Raw genomic sequence first — 19,166 nt, forward strand, 5'->3', positions numbered from 1 at the left:
GGTCCTCTGAAAGAGCAGTAAGTGCTCTTAATCTTTGAGCCACCCCTGTAGTTTCATTACTTAGTCCTTCAGCTGTGCTCATATATGAAACAATAACCATGATGTCTGTGTGTAAGTGTCCCTTTTTTTAAAGCTATTATGTATAATTAATTCTCCAGGCTTATTTGGAATACAAGGGAAGCAAGTGATTGTCACTAAAAGATACCAAGACAGTAACAAAAACCCTTAGTCTATGGCATTAATCTTCAACAAATTTTTCACGCATGCCTAGTACGTGCTGGCCTGTCATCTAGCTTCTGGGAATGTAGCTATGACAGACTAAGCATATTTTACTTGACAAAAGTCTTTTCATAAGAACGGTATTGACACAGTAAAATATAGCACCATCTTTGAAGGCTTGCGAAGTGTACATTGTTTGGGAGATTTCAGCATCCCATCTTCCAGGTAGTTCTGAGCACACTAAGCCCCACCCCCACCCCAGACTAAGCATGGATGTTTCTGTTTTAATATGTTGTCATTACTTGCCAGCCTCTTTTGTAGGGACCTAGATCGTGAATTGCATGACATTTTGCCTTTGTTTCTGTGTCAGGTCCAGACTGAGGTTTTCATCCAGTAAAATTGCTCCTGCACTGAGTATAGCGGAGGCTCAGGACAGGGTTCTCTACCGTCTTCAAGAAGGCAATGCGGTAAGAGCCCAAACCCAGAGCGCCGCCACAATCACAGTCTGAGGTTTGGAGGAACCAGTGCCCTGGTCAAGGACTTGGCTGGTATCTGGGTCTTCAGTTTTTATGCTAAAAGTGTTTCCTCTGAGTGCTTTAGAATTCAGTCAGTTCTGAGTTGGCAAGTTGGCTTCTTAAGGTAATGGATCTGAAATAATGATGGCAGCCTGAGAAGGAAAACGAGTTTCTAGATGAGAACAGAAGACCCAGCAGTGTACAAAAGCAATTGTCCCAACCCAGGCTAGTTTTGCTTGCAACATGGGTAAGGAGTGGAAACTTTCCAGAAGAGGCCATGGGGTTAGTGAGCTGTGCTCATGGTACTTTTGCAGGAGAGATGGGAAACCTAGATGCTACGTTTACTCTGACTCCACTGGCTGTTTCTTCAGGAGTCAGAGATCCTGTCCATGTCTGGGATGGAATCTTTCATTGAAAGGCAGACAAAGTTACTGGAAATGCAGCCAGCGGAAGTCCCAGATAAAGAGCCCCACCAAGTCCTTCAAGAATGTGTGGACAGTGGTTTGCTGGATAAAACTGTGGTAGCCCCAGAGCTCAACAAGAGTGACCCAGGTAAGTGGCAAGACCTTTGTTTCCACAGCAAGAGCCAAGGACATGTCCACTGGGACTCGCGATAGGTAGGCTGAATGGCTCTGATTTCTCTTGTGCTCTGCTGAGAGAGCCATGTGTTGTACTCCAGAGATGGGGGTGCTGGGGTCCAGAAAAGAGAATGGTTTTCTGGGCCAGTCAAGCAGCAGAGGAGGACCTGTAGGCATAATATCAATGTGTTGTTTTGGGCACGGGCGCTACTGTGTGTTTCTATACAACGACCCCGCCCCCCATCAGTGTCTGTGGTACCTCTTTCCTAATGTTTCTCTCTCTGCCTCCCCCACACTCTCCTCATCCCCTCTCTTTCTTTCTGTCTCCCTCAGTTCCTTTTTAGGGTTCCTTAATGTCATTCTGGAAATGTAGTCTGGGTTGTGTCTTTTTCGGCAACTCCCCCTGGGTAACCACATCCGGACCATGGGCTTCTGCCTTTGCCCTTGCACCAGGGACGCCTAAATATTGAATGGCATCCATCTCGACATGGTAGACCACAGGGCAGCCAAAGTGCAGCATCCGCACCTAGAATTTACCTTCTCCCAGGTCTGGGCCTGCTTTATTTCCTGCCATTGCAGATGAAGCTTTCTAGTTTCCAGGGTGAGGGATCTGAGCCCCACTTACAAGAATTTTCCTCTCAGGAGAAGTCAGATGTTTCCTACAGAGGAAAAACTCAGAACCAAGCTTTTACTGTGTTCAATGACAGAACCTAAAAAGAAGAAAGTTTTATTGATTAACCAAAACAAAGACCCCTGCTAAACTAAATGATCACAAAATCTTGAGATCAGAAGAGGAAGAAAAAAACTAATTTCACTTTTACTCCCAGATACTCCAGAACAAATCACATGGCCTCTGCTACATGGAATGCAGTTTAATCATGTGGCAAAATGGGGCTTCCCACTGTGCTAGTTAGCTGTGATTGTCAACAGGACACAGCCTACAGGCATCTGAGAGGGAAACCTGAATTGACTGAGGGATTGCCTAAGTCAGCTAAGTCAGTGTATGAGACGTAGTCTAATGTCTCTCTGTTACCTTATTGTTTTCCTCAAAAGGACCTTTTGACACCTGGTTACTTTAACTGCTATGACTACATGTTACCACAAGGTGTCAGCTGCAGACATATGTTAATCCTGAGGAAATGCTGTTTCCTGAGGGAGGAATAGCCCACCTTTGAGCAGAGAACTAGAAACAACTTATCATTTCCACACCCCCTTGAGATAGAGAACAGAAAAAGAGAGTATGTACCAGGAAGACTTTAAAATAAAGTGAGATACAGTTCTAACAGGTCCGCCCAATCCAACATGATTTGTGTTCTAAAACACCCTGGGAAGAGGACAACGGGTGGAGGCCGGGCCAGAACATCTCCCTGAGCCTAGACTCCCAAGCATTGGTGATAACAGTGATACCGTCAATCAGGACAGAAATACCACCAGTCACTGTGCTACATCAGCATACCCCCGGGAGTACGCTGCACAGCTTGAGAGAATAGGTGCTCAGGGCACTTGAGCCCAGCCTGAACATGAACTCATCTGTGGCCCCTCAAGTCTTCCACATGGGAAAGAAACCGGCAAAGGCCATGGCATTTTAGCCAAGGTGCAGTCCTTTCCCTAGAACCACATGTTATCTCAGAGTCAGACTGAAGACTCCTCCTCCCCACCCCACAGCTCTGTGTAATGGAGATGCTTTTGCAGGAGAATGAAGCCAAACTGTTTCCCCTGATTGGCCCACCCTTTTCCATCACCCACTGTGGGGGCGAGTGGAAGGGACAGTGCATTCCCAGTTTCAGTTAGTCACCAGCTGTGAGCCCCTATGCGGAGGAGAATGGAATCAGCATCCTGGAGAAATTCAGGAGAAACTGATGCCAGATAGGTAAAATAGTTACAAACAAAACTTGTTAATAAGATAACACACACACACACAAAAAAAAAAGTCATGACAGAACATCAGAAAACAAAAATAGTTGAAAACCGTACAGAGCATGTCATTGAATGATCTAGACATAAGCATTTCTTGACTTATACTGTGCAGAGGGATCTCAACACCCTAGGATAGTGACCAGAAGCTAGAAGGCTTGGCTGCCACCAAAGCTCTGAAAGAAGAGGGTCTCTCCCTGAGTTACGTGTGATGCTCTGTCCCCAGGAACAGAAACAGAGTTAGCCGACACGGCCTTTGACCTCATCCTCCTGCTGTTGATGGAGCAGTGGCGGTGGCTGTGCACTGAGAACATGCAGAAGTTGCTCCGCCTTGCTTTTGGAACTCTAGTTCAGAGGTAAGATTGCTGAGCTCTCTCTCACTTTAGAGCCTCATTTGCTAAGAAATTGGACAAAAAAAACCTTACTTCTATACTAGGAAGGCTTAATATAGCACTTAAGGAACCTACAGCCTCAGCTTCCTAGGAGAATGGGGAAGAAGACCCTATCAGAAACCTTTTGCTAACCACCGTGTCTAAAGTTTGACAAGATTCTCTAAGATTTCTGACATATAAAGCACACTGAATTGCCGGCATTGCTTGTGTTCCTAAAGCATGTCACCTCAGCCTGCCTACTCTAGGACCTCAACTTAACACATTAGATTCCTCACACATGGCATCACAGTGTGTCAATTTAAACACATTAGTTATGATCTCAATCACCAGTATGCACTGGTGTCACATTAAGACAAGAAATCCAAGTACCTCCCCTTGGGACCATTTGACCACAAGCGAGCCCAGACTTCAAGTCTCTAATTCTTTCCCATGTCTTCCATCACTCTATAGCTTATGGTTTCTGGCCTGTCTGTAATACGTCTGTTGTATAGGTCTGAATCTATGTCCCTGTGCCTGTCTGAATGCTGTCCTGTCTGTGTGTGTCCCCAACCAAAGACTTCTGCTCTGACTTTGTCGTACAGCACAAGCAGCATCACATGGGGAAGGAATGGTGCTTTACAGAGACCTTCAGCAGAGTTCCACAGAGGCTAAGTCACTGACTCCCACTGACCCCAGATAACAAACTAACAAAAGTTATCAAACAAGACACATATGCTGCTTCCAGCGTTTATGGTGGATATTTATCTTATTCTGTTGCTTTCAAGCTATTTTCTGTTTTCAGCATTTATTACCATAACACACATATACGCATGTGTTACTCATGGGTCAGGGCATGCGAGAGTGCACAAGACTAAAGCTATGTATTATGTCAAGTTGTAAACCCTGACTACATGAGAAACACAAGCCAAATAAGTTTGGTTGTTAACATTGTTCTCTTAAATCCAAGTTAAACAAACAGGTGGAGGACATACAGCTTTAAGTCTTACATGACCTCAAAGTGTATTATTATTAACTCAGCTACAAGGTCCAGCAACAGTTCCAGTCTCTTAGAGTGCAAGAGAGTCTCCTAAGAACGTGGCCCCACGCTGTGGGGACAGTTGCCCATCCTTCCCTCCCCAGCCCTGTGTCTTTCTCTCATCTTGTTAATTCTTCTTCTTAATAGTGGGTAGTGTTCGCAGGATGGTAAAGCAGGGAGAGATGCTTGGACTTCCAGCTTAGCTTTACAGACAGCTTGAGAGATTTATGACCAGATCGAGATTCCTACAATTGATTTCTTACCCATCCTATGACTTTCCCCATTCTCCTCTGCTTGACATAATAATAAACATTCACAGATTCCTTTCACTTTTTATGGCATCCTCTCTTCTCACTTTTCCCTGACTTAAGGGACCCTCTTCTCCACTCATCCTTTTTGACAGTGATACTGAGGACAACATATAATATAAACTATCCATTTCCCCACCTACTGATTCTCAGTAGGATTCTTTTGTCCCCAGAAGACATTTAGCAACACTGGGGGAGTGTTTGGTTGTCACAACAGGCAAAGAAGGTGGAAGTGTCCCCTGGGAGCTAGTGGGTAGAGGCCATGAGCGCTGCCTGCCTCCTCTGTGACACAGAGCATCCCCTGCTGCACTCCCACCCCAGCCCCACCTTCCTGTGCACACAGTGATGACTTATTCTTCCCAAAGTGCCTCCAGTGCTAGGATTGAGAAATTGCTCCTTCACTGTTACTTCAAGGGCTACAAGGACCTACATAGGTACCTGGGCCTGGTAGAACCTCTTCAGATATTTGGCAGAAGAATAAACATTCTCCTTCCTGATATTTTGTAGCTCTAGTCCTGTGTGCTGTACTCTGTTAGCTGTGAGTGTGCTAACTGGGCCTTTATTTCTCTTCACCCTTCATTAAACTTCCCTTTGTTGATCCAAATGCTTCCGAGAGTGGAAAGACCCTCAGGACTGTAACCTGAAATCTGGTAGTATGTGGGTAAATGAGAAATAATAGAGTGTGAGCACCAGTGACCCCGCTCCTCAGAAGCCATTTACAGGGTGAGTTGGCTTCCGAACTCAAGAAATCATTCAGTGTGAGCAAAACAGCATAGACACATCAGGAAAAACTGGACAAAAGATTGAGATCCGTAATCTGAGATTGGAAGACATCGCCCCGAAGTGTGAATAGCTCAGAATAGTAAAGGACTTAGGCCAGTCCAGACACAGAGCAGAAACCGGGAAGCTCGCTGAAGAGCTGATATCTCACAGGGAAGTTGGGGCCACAGGAGGCACCCCCCCCCCAGGGATATGTAAACAGGGAAAGGCCAGCCTCTCTTCAGGACTTTCACCAAGTGCAGCACCTCAGCCAGAGTGAATGGGATGGGAAAAGTAGTGATTGGGCCAGCCTGAGCTACCTGTTGGCTCAATGGCAGAAATCTGTCCAAGCTGTCTTACAACATTCATTCAGCTTTACCTTAAGATACTTGTCTTACTATCCAACTGGGGATTTATTTCAGTTTCTATCTTCAGTCATTTTTTTTAAAGTATTACTAAAGGTTGCTTAATAGTCTGTAAAACAGACAGGGGTCCCTACTTTTTCATATTTTAAAATGTAATGGGGTAAGCACTGAAATTCAGGCCTTGTCCTAATTGAAAAGTGAGCCAGTGGTGGAGTCAGAATTGAGCTCAGCTGCTCCAAAGCCTCGTCTGTACTACCACAGACTGCTTCCCATGCTTTATTCTCTGAGCTTGGTCTCCTCATCTAGAAAATGGAAAAAATAATACTATTTTTTATGTATATTACAAATTATCTAATGTTAGGTCTTGATATTTGTACTTCAGACTAGGAAACAATAAAAAAAATCTTATGTTTCTAATCAGTCCAGCTAATAGCTCTGTATCAGCTCCACTCTGTGTGTTTAAGATCTCCACCACGTGCCAGTCTCCTGTTGCCAGCTAGTCATCCCCTTTGTGCCTGACTGAGCATCGTAGATTGGAGATTCCAAAGAATAGCCTCCGTTATACCGGTGGGTTTTGTTAAAACAGCATCCAGGAAAGTTGCAGACTTACATTCGGAGCAGAGCACCTACCTGTTCTGTGTCCAAGACAGACAGACGCATACAGTACTCAGTATCAGTCATGTTTTCCAGATTTACTTGTGCTTTAGTGACATGGGTAGGGAAGGTTCTGGAACCTCTTCCTAATAGAAGAGATTGGGAGTCAAGCTAAGTACCTCCTCTTTCTACCCCTCCGCCTGGACACTTCTGTTAGCCCAGTTCGCCAGGCAGACAGCTGTCTGGGGAGTGACAAGCAGCAGAACCCATGTATGTGCAACTCTGGCTGGAACGAACCAGAGAAGCTGCTCTTCTGTGTCAGACAGCCCCTGACACCTGGGTTTTTCACATTTCATTCTCTGGGATGTTGTTGTTTGCTTATGTTTTGTTTTATGAAGTAGGAATGCTGCTTGGAAAAGCAAGAACATTGCTGTGTGTTTGATGACTGTAAATGCCTAAACAAACTGTTGTAGCTACCTTGGGGAAAATCTGTAACCCTGATCAGCACCACCTGTCCCTCCATGCGTTCCCAGGGTCTGTTGTTGCTCATCCTTGTGCCTCAAAGGTCTTATTTACATCTACCCCCTTTCTTCTTGAGTTTAGCCCTTCAGAGCTTGACACCCTACCCACCCTTCCTCAGGCTGCAGTGCTTGGCACCCTACCCACCCTTCCACAGGCTGCAGTGCTTGGCACCCTACCCACCCTTCCACAGGCTGCAGTGCTTGGCACCCTACCCACCCTTCCACAGGCTGCAGTGCTTGGCACCCTACCCACCCTTCCACAGGTGGGAGTCAAATGAGGGCCATCTCCTTCCTGTTGAAGACCTCTCTTTTCCCTACAAATCATTTTCCTGTCTTTTAATAGTGTTTTTTATTTGGTTCTCAGAATACATTCTAGCTTTATAATGCTTCAGATGCTTTCTTAATGGGACGAAGAAGAGAGGGGCATCATGGTCTTGGATGGAGGGACCATTTGACTTCTGTGGCCCATAGTCTTCCATCAACAAGACTCCACATGTGCAGTCACATAAAGTAAATAGGGCTCACGTCAGGACCCAGGGTATCTCAGTGATAACCTTTCTGACTTGCATGTACTTGCTGTGCAGCAAATGTTTCTTGAGAGATTAACTCAACAGACATTATATGTTACACTTAGAGCACATTTTATAGTTTTAATCCCTTTAAAGAGCCCTGTGAAAGAGGCACTATGGTCCCCACTTCTAGCATGAGGAAGCTATGATTTACAAGGAATTTGGGGTATTAAATCACAACCATAAAGTTCATAAATAATACATGCAGAATCTAAAACACATTCTTCCATGTGTCATCTACAGAGATTCTTTCAGGACCTTTGCCCCATGGGTTCAAGGGAGAAGAACCAACCCGAGAATCACTGCTCAGAGCGGGAAACATTCCCTAAGAGGAGATTATCAGTTATTCTATAGACTCCAAACTGCGTGGCTGTATCTACAGGGAGCTAAGAGGATGCTGCTGACCTTTGGCGTTAGCCTCCATGGCTGTCCCTGGCACAAACCCCCTGGCAGTCTTAATTTTTCAAAAGGGACACCCCCCCCCAGCACACCTACCCCAACCCTACTACAGGGAATGATGTATGAGGTCCTAGTGTTCCTGTGACTGTCACCCACGTTTCTGCCTGAAGCCTCAGATAGCTGAGTCATCCTTTGCATGGCCCGTGGGTTTCTGTCCTTTATGTCCTTTAGGAAGCATGGTGGTTGCTGCTGGCTGCAGATGGCAGGAGTTACTGCTTTATTTTTCCTGAACACTATGCAGTCTTGGCATCTAGGATGGGACAGCCACCTGGCTATGGATGCCATGCTCCCTTAATATGTCCTCACTTTCCACCCTCCAGCATCATGACCTCCAAGCAGACATATTTACCTCTGCTGCTTCCAGCTTCCTTTACGCTCCCTGCTCCCTTAAAAGACCTATATACAGAACTGCCTCGGACTCCAGGGACAGCCGCCAAATTGTAAGCACACTCTCTCTCTCTGGCCTACAAAGGCGGGGCAGGGGGAGACAGAGTAAATTCAACCTCATGACCCCTCCTTCTAAGCCAACATTGGAGGAGTTCTGATCTGTGCCAAGCTTATAAATCTCTCTTGATTGTTGATGGTTAGGAGAGAGTGGGGGAGGGAAGCTCAAGAGAAGTTAGATGCCCAAAAAAGGCATCGTTAAGTCAAAGGCAAGTCTTGCACGCATGCGTGGCTGACCTCATGTCAGCTTCTGTGCTGGGAACATCCAATTATGTAACAAGGAGGCCTCCTTATTTGGAGGAAAGGGGAGTGAGGATAGCAGTCTAAGCCAGAGGACGAATGAATCCAGCTTGTGCAAACTTCTCGTGTCTGAAAACAGAAGAAATTTAACAATACCCAGTATGTATCAGACCTGGATATAGGAAACTGGAAAAGTACTCACAGCTAGTCTGGGTTGGAGGGAAGGAGAGATGTACTGTGCCCCATTGATAGTAGAAGGCTTGGGGCAGGAAGACCCAGCCAAGGTAAGGGGTAAAATTATTTTGGATCCCTGATGTAGAGAGTAAAGGAATGAAAAGAAGGTGGACCAGCTCCCTGCCCAGATGCCCAGAGCCGTGCCATGATAAAAATAGGAGCCAGGCCAGCATCAGAGTACGTGGATGCCACGTCCATGGCTCTGCCCTCCCCATGGCTCTGAAGATGGCATCAGACCCTATGTCCAAAGGGCAGCAGACACATTCCTAGCATCTTTGTCTAGATTTCTTAAAGTGTGAGTGAGAGAGCAAATGAGTGTGTGTTTATGTATTGGGGACGTATGGAGGTGGAATTACCTGACATAGTGAGGGGAAAGTTTCTGTGGCCTGAGAGTAGAGGGGAGTAAAAAATACATAAAGTCAGTAAGTATAGCAAAGAGAAGAAGAAAGAATGCAGGTTGAAGAAATCTAATAAGCAGTAAACCTGGGAGAAAATTAAATATTAAATGACAATTTCTAGAGCTTGTGCTAGGCCATGGAGTCCTCTTAGGAAAGGTATTACTCAACAAACCACCTCCCAAGAAAGTCCAGAAGGTGGCGGCAGAGAGGGACCATTGGAGAGTGCGGGCTACCCAATGGGATACCCTTGTCTCCTGAGGACAATTGGCAGTGGCTGATGTGAACACTTCTTCTGCCACTCTTAAGTCATTCCAGAGTCATAGGTGTTATCTGGGTAGAACTCCACTCAAGGTGTCTTTCTCAGCAGGTGTTTGTATGTAACAGCCTAAGGGGCCTTTGTGACATTAGTTATTTCTCTTTTTTAAAAAATTCATTCATTCATTTTACATCTCAGTAGTTATCCCATCCCTTGTATCCTCCCATTCCTCCCTCCCTCCCATTTTCCCCTTACTCCCCTATGGCTGTGACTGAGGGGGACCTCCTCCCCCTATATATGCTCATAGGGTATCAAGTCTCTTCTTGGTAGCCTGCTGTCCTTCCTCTGAGTGCCACCAGGTCTCTCCATCCAGAGGACATGGTCAAATATGGGGCACCACTCTCAGCCCCTACTCTCTCTTCAACTGTGGAGAATGTCCTGACCGTTGGCTAATCTGGGTTGGGGTTCGATGTTTACTGCATGTATATTCCTTGGCTGGTGTCATAGTTTGAGGAGGGCTCCTGGGCCCAGATCTGCCCGCCATAATGTTCTTCTTGTAGGTTTCTAGGACCCTCTGGATCCTTCTATTTCCCCATTCTCCCATACTTCTCTCGCCTAAAGTCCCAACAGGATGTCCTCCCCTCCATCCCACTTTCCTGATAAGTGAAGACTTTCATGGGACATGCCCCTTGGCATGTATAAGTGAGTATATACCATTTGACTCTTTCTGCTTCTGGGTTAACTCATGATCATTTCTAGTTCAATCCATTTGTCCACTAATTTTGGAAATTCCTTGTTTTTAATAGCTGAATAGTATTTCATAGTGTATTTAAATGTACCACAGTTTCTTTATCCAATCTTCTACTGAGGGACACTTAGGCTTTTTCCATGTTCTGGCTATTATGAATAAGGCTGCTATGAACAGTTGAGCATATGTCCCTGTTGTGTGCTGGAGCTTCTTCTGGGTATATTCCAAGGAGTGGAATAGCTGGGTCTTGAGGAAGCTCTGTTTCCATTTTTCTGAGATAGAACCGCATAGATTTCCAAAGGTCTAATATCCAAACTATATAAAGAACTCAAGAAATTAAACACCACCAAACCAAATAACCCAATTGAGAAATGGGGCTCAGAACTAACAGAGACTTCACAACAGAGGAATATCAAATGGCTGAGAAACACTTAAAGAAATGTTCAACATCGTTAGTCATCAGAGAAATGCAAATCAAAATGACTCTGAGATTCCATCTTACACCCATCAGAATGGCTAAGATCGAAAAGTCAAGTGACACCACATGCTGGCGAGGATGTGGAGAAATAGGAACCCTCCTTCATTGCTGGGGGAATGCAAACTAAGACATTAGTTATTTCTTAAGGGGAACTCAAGACCTGCCACCAGCAGGACACAGGCAGTTAGAACAGGATAGGAACTGCCATTACTTACATACTCTCTATACAGGTACGCCTACTTACTGTATGTGCTCTCTGTCAGATAGGCATGCATGTTCACATCTCACAAGGGAAAAGCAGACATTCAGACAGAATATGCTAGATCACAGCCGCCCTGCTTCCCTGCCCAAACACTGCCTCCCACTCCTACCGCCTTCCCCCCTTTTGTACAAGCTTCCCCATGGAACACTACGCACCAAGGTCTGCCCCACTAAGTCCCAGGGTTTTAGTCCTGCCCTCGTTAGTTGTCCCCAGACTGGTCTCTGGGTCAGATGCGTCTGAAGGTACCACATCCATTCGTTTGCACCACAGGCTCTGACATTATTCTTAAGCCAGAGGTTAGTCCTTCCTAGTGTTTCTCTTCCACACCCTGTCCACAGCTAGAGAAAGACTAGCAGAACAACTGAGAGTCACGGGAGACAGCAGGGCTCTGTCCCTTTACTCTGACCTCACTCCTGGCAGCACAGCCCCAATGCCACACTCTGCCTCGCACCAGATCCTTCGCCTCAAGTAAGTCTTCAGTCTCTTGTGTCAGGTTATCACTGTTCGAAAAGGGTCATTATTCACTTGGGCTGTTTTTTAAAGTGCTGAAGTTAGAGGCTCTGTGCACTGACAGCTTTGCTCATATGGTATTGTGTCCTCTTGGGGGAAAGTAATGCTTTGTGGCGTGCCTCTTCCATGAGGCACGTTAAAGGGGGGCCCTTTGTGGCTGGGCCAGGGGCCACTCCAGCATACCCGTGGTCTGCCTTGCATTTGGAGGATGGCACTTGCTCTAAATCCTTATTATGTTAAAGACACCATGCCCTGTGCTGTTATCTGAGAACCTCCATTTAACATGCCTTTGACATTGTAATAGATGTGTTGTAGCCTGATTACCTTCTGCCTGTGACTTGTGTGTTCACGGTTCTGTGTAGTTTATGTTCTTAAATCCTCATATATTCTAATAGAAGTACAGCACTAGTCCTTATAAAATGAAGGGGGGAAGCAGAATACGGAGACATTTAAACCCAAAGAGACTGCCATTTCCCAAGCTACATTATTGTAGCTGTTGTCTACCTGCAACTATAAATAAGATTCTGAGAGTCTGAGGTTTTGACAACAGCTTTAGACTGTAAGGTTCTTGAGGGCAAAGACTCTTTCTTAGTCACAGTTGTGTCTCAAAGGCCTCCTCTGACACAGAGAAGACCCTGGCTGAGACTATGTCAAGTAAACAGGTGTGCAATCCACTCGTCCCAGTCTCTCTCCTCACTAGTGAGAACTCCAAGCAGCGCCAGTAGTGTTAGGGGCTAGGGCACCCTAAGAAACAAAATCCCCCAGCCTATCCCCACAGGATGTCCCCAGCTGATAAACTAGGCAGCTCCAATACCCAGAGCCATGGTTGTGCCTACTCACAGGCTATCTACCACAGCAGTACCATTTTGCTTTCCAGACAGCACCTTGGCCCCACTGTGAGGACCCGCTGAGCTTATGCTCCTGGAAGCATGCTGTCTGTGCCCGTCCCTTACCCCCTATCCACATAGAAAGATATGTGGGCATTGAAACCAGACAGATCCAAACTTAGATCCTGCCATGTGCCTCACTATCTGCGTGACTTAGAAAGCAAGTGTTTAACTTTACTTTGTCTAGGTTGCTCACTGAATGGAGGTTGTTTAGGGAAAAGCTAATGTGGAATAACTTTTAGAGAGGCTTTGTAGAGGAAGGTATGTGTTTGGAGCTAGATTTATACGGCAGTTATCATTTAAGCTCAGTAGTATTTAAAATGTGTAGCAGTGAGTATAAACAGAGTATATTATGTGTACTTTTAAATAGAAAATAACTCTTTCCATTAATTTTGAATGTTTTTAACCTGGCTACGAATGGGCTAGTGCTTGTCTGTGGCTTGAAAAATTAGCACTGGAATTCTCCCTGTAGGCACCAGGTGGCGCTGTGGGTTAAAAAAATGCCCATTCACCTTTGAGGAAGACTTTGTTTTGCAATAGTAGTTCTCCCGCCCTGCTGGTGGTGATGATGTCCAAGCCTTGCTGCATACTTCAGAAGCCACTCCATGGTGCCGGTGACATAGACAGGCTGAGTTTCTCTCATCTCTCACACCCCCTGATCTGATGGGTGCTCAGCACGCTGTTTTTCTCTCATCAGTCCTGTCAGAAATGCCCTTTTCAGTGAGTTCCAGAGTTCAGAGCTGGGACTGATGCGTTCGGAACAGAATGAACTAGAGGTCTGTGGTAATAAGGAGCTAGCACTGGAAGGATTTTGCCAATGCTCTATGAGATAGCCCCCTATATTCAGGCCCTTTGGATCCCAAAGCCTCAGATACCCACGATGATACATCTGGCTAGAGACCATCAGGGCCAGACTGCCCTGATAGTAGGAGCCTTAGCAACTTAAGACATAACCATGGACATTTCCTGTTTCTCTCAGCATTGAGTTCCTGTGCTTTACTGCTCTTAACTTGCCTTACAGAAACGATCAATGCTAATACTCAGTTTTGGTTCCTCCCTCCCCCACATACTAGGGATTAGGCCTGAGACGGCCTTGCCACCACCCCCCACACACACATGCTAGGCAAATGCTTGGCCACTGAACTACACCTGCAGCTCCAATCTGATCTTTCCTCTGTCCTTAAAATTTCATCAAGCGCCCTGTAGAGGAAGAGAGCTTGACACTGGAGCGGGGAGGAGCAGTGTACACTGTAAGGGCTATGCTTTAGTCTCACTCCAAGAGAGTGCCAGCAGCAGTGGGTTGCAGTTCCCATGGAGAATTAACGCAGCACCAAGATCAGCCCCTGACAGCGCCTTCTTCTCTCCCCTAGCTTTTGCATTACTTCCTCCTGCTCCCTAACTGCAGGTGGTTCTCGCAGAGATCCCACTAGGCAGAGACCCTGGAGCTGCCACAGTGCTGTCCTTAGACCCTGAGTGTCTGTCCTGTGTGTCAGGACAGCCTTCGACTTGAGGTTTTGAAAACTGACTTGAGGTTTTGAAAACTGACTTGATGTTTTGAAAAATCGTCCTAAAGACAGGAAGGCCCATGCCAGTAGACAGCTCCCACAGCAGGTGACTCCCCATCCAGACCACAGTCCTTCCCTCCCGCTTCCCTGCCGGGTCTCTCTCCTCTTTCTTTCTCTTGGACATCCGCTTCTTCTGTTGGTCCTCTGTCCTCAGCACTGGCCTTTTCCAGCCTTCTGTAGCCTGACTTGAAGCCCTGCTCTGTCTGCTTGTTTAATAGGATCTCAGGTAATTGTCTTCCCTATTGTGGCTGAGCACACTCTCACACTGGCAGTCCCAATGTGGGGACTTTGGGAATGGGCCCCTCCTGAATAAAGAACCCATAGTGGCCTGCGTCCTTTCTCCTTCCATGCTGTGTTGACTCTGCCCTCAGCCAAGAGGGGAGCACTCCCAGTGGGTTAAAGTCACCGGAACAGTATGGGCCCTGGTTGTCAGGACAACCACTAAATTACTGCCTCTCGTCCTTTGTGTTTTGCCTTTCTTCCTGGTGCTCCAGCACTAAGGACTAAATGCCCTTCACTGCCCTTTCCCTGGGGCTGACTCAATAATCTTCCGAATGGGTGGCCCTTTTAATTACCTTCCCCTCTTCAGCCGAGGCAGGCTTGGGATAACTACCTGGAGACTGTGAATGAGCCAGACCTTCAGTTCACATGGGTCTAGGGAGAGGGTGAGGGACATGGTGGGGCCTCTGGTGCTATAATAAACGTACCCTGTTTAGTACGCAGAGGTTACGCTTTGGCAAGATTCTGACATAACTATTGTGTTAGCCCTGACTCCACTGGCTTCTCTCCAGTCCAGTTAGTTCTCTGGACCAGTGGCTTACAGTTTCTGACTTTGTTTCCATGAGCCTGCTGGGAAAGAGGGAAACTAAGGCATGAAGTGGAAAGCTCACTGTCTTCTGCTGCCCTGTTCTCTGGATCTGGTAGGGAGAGGTCACACGCACACACACAGTCTCTTCAAACACACCTTCAGTTTTCATTTTTCTCACTTGCTCTTGATAACTTTGTGAAGCAGACAACATAGGCATCCTCCTATTTTAAAAAGGAAGCCTAAACTGAGTTCATTCAGCTTTTAATGTTCAATTCACCTTTTAATTAACTCTAACTGGTCAAGCAAGTCAGAGGTGTTTGAGGTTATGCTGTGTGTTACTAACCAATGGCGGCAGGGGAGGGCTTGACTGTCTTCAGGGGCACACTAGATTTGTGTAATAAGCTTTCAAATTAAAGTCTTAACAGAGTCACAGTGTCCAAATCGCGAACAAATGTCTGGAGATCACCCATGGCACTAAGTCTTATTTCTCCCAGAACTCATAATCTACAAGTGTTTCCATTCCATGCCGTATTTGTTAGGAAGGGAGCCAGCTTATTTGTCTGTGTCCCCACCCACCCGCATCCTGCTACATTCTGCTCTTCTTTCTAATTTAAAAACAAAACAAAACAAAAAACTCAACAGCTTGGAAGCAGCTTAGTGGTGTTCCATCCATCAGAGACACTTCCCAAAACACAGGGTGGCTTAGTCATCATAGACCTCTCTCTTGTGTTTGACCTTCAACCCTTTCTGTCCTGGGCCCTATTTGCAAAAAAAAAAAAAAAATTCACATAAGCGTAGGCAGTTGTCTCCCTTTCCTGAGATTTATAGTGTGCAGAAAGAAGCCATGGCTGGCCACTACCCCCTGCCCTCAGCCCTTGTCCCTTCCAGCCAGATGCATAAGTGCGTGTGACTTGCCATTGCATGCATTATTTATTCATGATAAGTTCTTCATTCTACATACGTTAGCTGACTTGTTACCAACACACTCCTGACAGCATCACCCTGCAGCTGGTTATTGTCCCACATTTTAATTTGATTGTTAGCTTTCAAAAAAGTCGTTATTAGGAAAGAGAATCAATCTAAGGTTCATGGACTGATGTTTATGCAAATACAAATATGAAATGCAAATACAAAGTGTTTTTATATTGTACTTAGTCTGCTGCAGTGTTTGCTTTGTTTTGGTTGGTTGGTGGGCTGTTGTTTGGGGGTTTTATTTGCTTGTTTTTTGTTTTGTTTTTCACACCAAGGGCTCATTATGTAGCCCATACGAGCTTCAAGCTCTTGATCCTTGTAGTTCAACCTTGTAGTTGCAATCTTCTGGGTTGCAAGTGAATGTCACCATGCCCTAGGCTTGTTTATTTGTTTTGAGACAGTCTCACCTTTGCAGCCCAGGTTGGCCTCAGTGGTGCACCTCTTGCCTCAGCCTAAAGTGCTGGTGTTGCAGGTTCACACTGCCATATTTCATCTTGTCTATAATGTTTTAAATCTCTTCATGGTCTCCTCTGCCATAAGAATGGATAATTAAAAGCTTGCCACTTGTTTTCTTCTTTAAATATATTGAGGTGTAGGCTTTGTACAGAGTTTGTTTTGACCTGTGGCCATAATCTTATAACTAGAGATTTTCACATTACAACATGTATGAACTGCTACTTACTGCTCAGCTACTCTGTTTCAAGGGTAGTAATTAAAAATACATTTAAAAGACCCTAAGTTCCCACAGTGGGAAGTTGAATATACAACAAGAGGTGCAAACTTATAAATGAGGAGTAGAGTAAAATGGAATTTTATAATGGAATTCTGTGTGACTCAGAGAAAGACTAAGCAGTCATTTGTGAGAAGCCCAGAGAAGGCCTCCAGACCAGGTGAAAGCGGAAATAGAACTTAAAGGATGAGGAGAGTTGACATCAGATGTGAAGGTGCAGAGCATCAAAGCAGAACAGAAAGAGTGTGGCCCATCTTTGGTTCTCAAGGGAGCTAAATGGTTTGGAGTGTACCACATGCAAGATGGATGAAAGCTCACTCACACAGAGTCTCATGAAGAACATAGCACCTGTGTACCACTTGGTGAGATGCAGTTAACAAGCATTCATCATGGTGACATGACCATGTTGGCAATTTGGAAAAATCACTTTAATGATGCTGTAGATGATTAATGGAAAGGGGCAAAGTTGGAGCCAGGGAGACAAATTAGGAAAAGTTAAACTGAAAGAGATGAAAGTCGAGAAACTTAGTTTTGGCCACTGCCAACAGGATGATTGATTCAGGCAATAGGTTTGTGAGATGTTGAAGTGGTAGGGTGTGCTGTTGGATTGGGGTCAAGGACAAGAAGAAGTCAAGAATGATTTTCCCAGAGATTCTGCCTTGTGGGTTGAGAACTACAACAAATAGAATAAGAAAATCATTCTGAACAATGTATCCAGATGGTGTCTGAAAGACTGTCACTGTCTAACTCAGCAGCTCTGACTTGAATGCAAGAGAACACACTTGAAGAAGCACAGTCTCTGTCTCTAATAATTACTAGACTGTAAATAGAAAACATAAGGCCTAGATATTATATTTGCCTGTAAGTCTGCCTTTAGTTTTTGTTTTTCTGGATTGCTTGTTTATTTGTTTGTTTGAGGTAGGGTTTCATGTTTCCCAGGCTGCCCTCAGTCAGTGCGTAGCTGAGAATAACTTGGAAGGTCTGATCCTGTTCCCTCCACCTCTTGAATGGTGGGGTTACAAGTATGTATCACCACACCCAGTTTATGTTCGGTGCCATAGTCTGTGGTAACTCATGTTGGATTCTGACCACAGATTTCAGAAAGTATAGAAAGAAAGTCTATTTTTACTCTGTAGGAGACTGTCACTCAAGGACAAGGAAGAAGTTGAAGGTAATAGATAAAGTAAACACTGGAAAAGAGTTGCTTCATATGGAAAATCAGAAATGGATGAGAGACACTAAGATTCATAGAAAAACAAAACAGAGTGAAATTTTTCAAAGCCTACTGCTTTATGAGCTACATAGCCAATGGAATTGAAATATTGGCACCAGCAGCATTCTTGAAAGTTCTAGGACAGAACTGAGTTAGATATTAGACAGTTTACTGTGTGTCACTATTAGGCTAAATGCTCCAGGAAATAGCCTAATGAGTAAGTCAGATGTTTGCTCTCTGAGCTGCACGTCTTACTCTTTTGGCACTTATATGAAACTATATCAGTACACAGGTCCCTTAAGTATGTGAACAAATTAAACACGCAAGTCCAATGAGGGAAAATAGAAGAATCAGCATCTAGTGAGATCAAGATAGATATTGAGATCAGATAGAGAGGGGATATAGACTGAATAATTCAGATCTAGTAGTAATGTACCTGATAAAAACAGTGGCTGGCTGGCACACTAATGTGCAGAAGGAGCTAAGGCTGTGACTAAATATTAGGAAAGAATGCTTCTTAAAAAAGCCAGCAATTGATTTCAAAGCCACACTGATCATTTGGGATAGATGCTTCCATTGAGAAAGCATATAGTCAATCACAACAAACAAGTGGGTCTATATTCTAGGCTGCGTAATTACTGTTTTGGTTTCTTTGAAAGGAAAATGAACAATAAGAACGAATGAACATGATGAAAATAGAATTGAAGCTTATAATAAAAATGGAAATAATAATGATACAGTATTTAAAGTCTTTTGTGTGTTTTGTTTTTGTACTAGGAGTTGAACCCAGGCCAGGCATATGATATACAAGTTTCTACCCCCGAGCTGTGTTTCCAGGCCATAGACACAGCTCAGCTAACCTGGACCTTGTAACCCCTTCCACTCCTCCTTTTCAGCAGTTGCTTCCTCCATGTACCACCACAACTTGCTTTACCACTTTCAAATCCAGGTACCTACCATAGATGAATCCAGTCTAGGAGACTAGATGAATTTATATTTGCCACTAGAGATCCAGGGTCCATAAGAAATGATCATTTGTGGTCATTTGGAGATTTATTGCACATGGACAAATGACCTTACCTTAAAAAAAAGTGGATAAAGGTTATGGGCCCTGACATCTATCTCTGGAAGTTTCTGAAACACATTATGAAATAGATGTTATCTGAACACTCAGGAAAGGAAACAGTGAGTCCACGATAATGGAATGGACTCT

General features: G+C 45.0%; 1 protein-coding gene across 1 annotated transcript in view; it reads left to right on the forward strand.

Annotated features, from left to right (window-relative positions):
- The window catches only part of SNX19 (sorting nexin 19), a 39,661-nt gene that overhangs the window by 9,240 nt on the left and 11,255 nt on the right, over positions 1-19,166 (forward strand). The window contains exons 6-8 of the mRNA XM_084781117.1: positions 590-686; positions 1,106-1,286; positions 3,453-3,582. Coding sequence (XP_084637243.1) covers positions 590-686; positions 1,106-1,286; positions 3,453-3,582 — 408 coding nt within the window. The remainder of the gene's footprint in view (positions 1-589; positions 687-1,105; positions 1,287-3,452; positions 3,583-19,166) is intronic.

The sequence above is a fragment of the Acomys minous genome, assembly GCF_964271855.1.
Source record: "Acomys minous genome assembly, chromosome: 5".
Lineage (NCBI taxonomy): Eukaryota > Metazoa > Chordata > Mammalia > Rodentia > Muridae > Acomys > Acomys minous.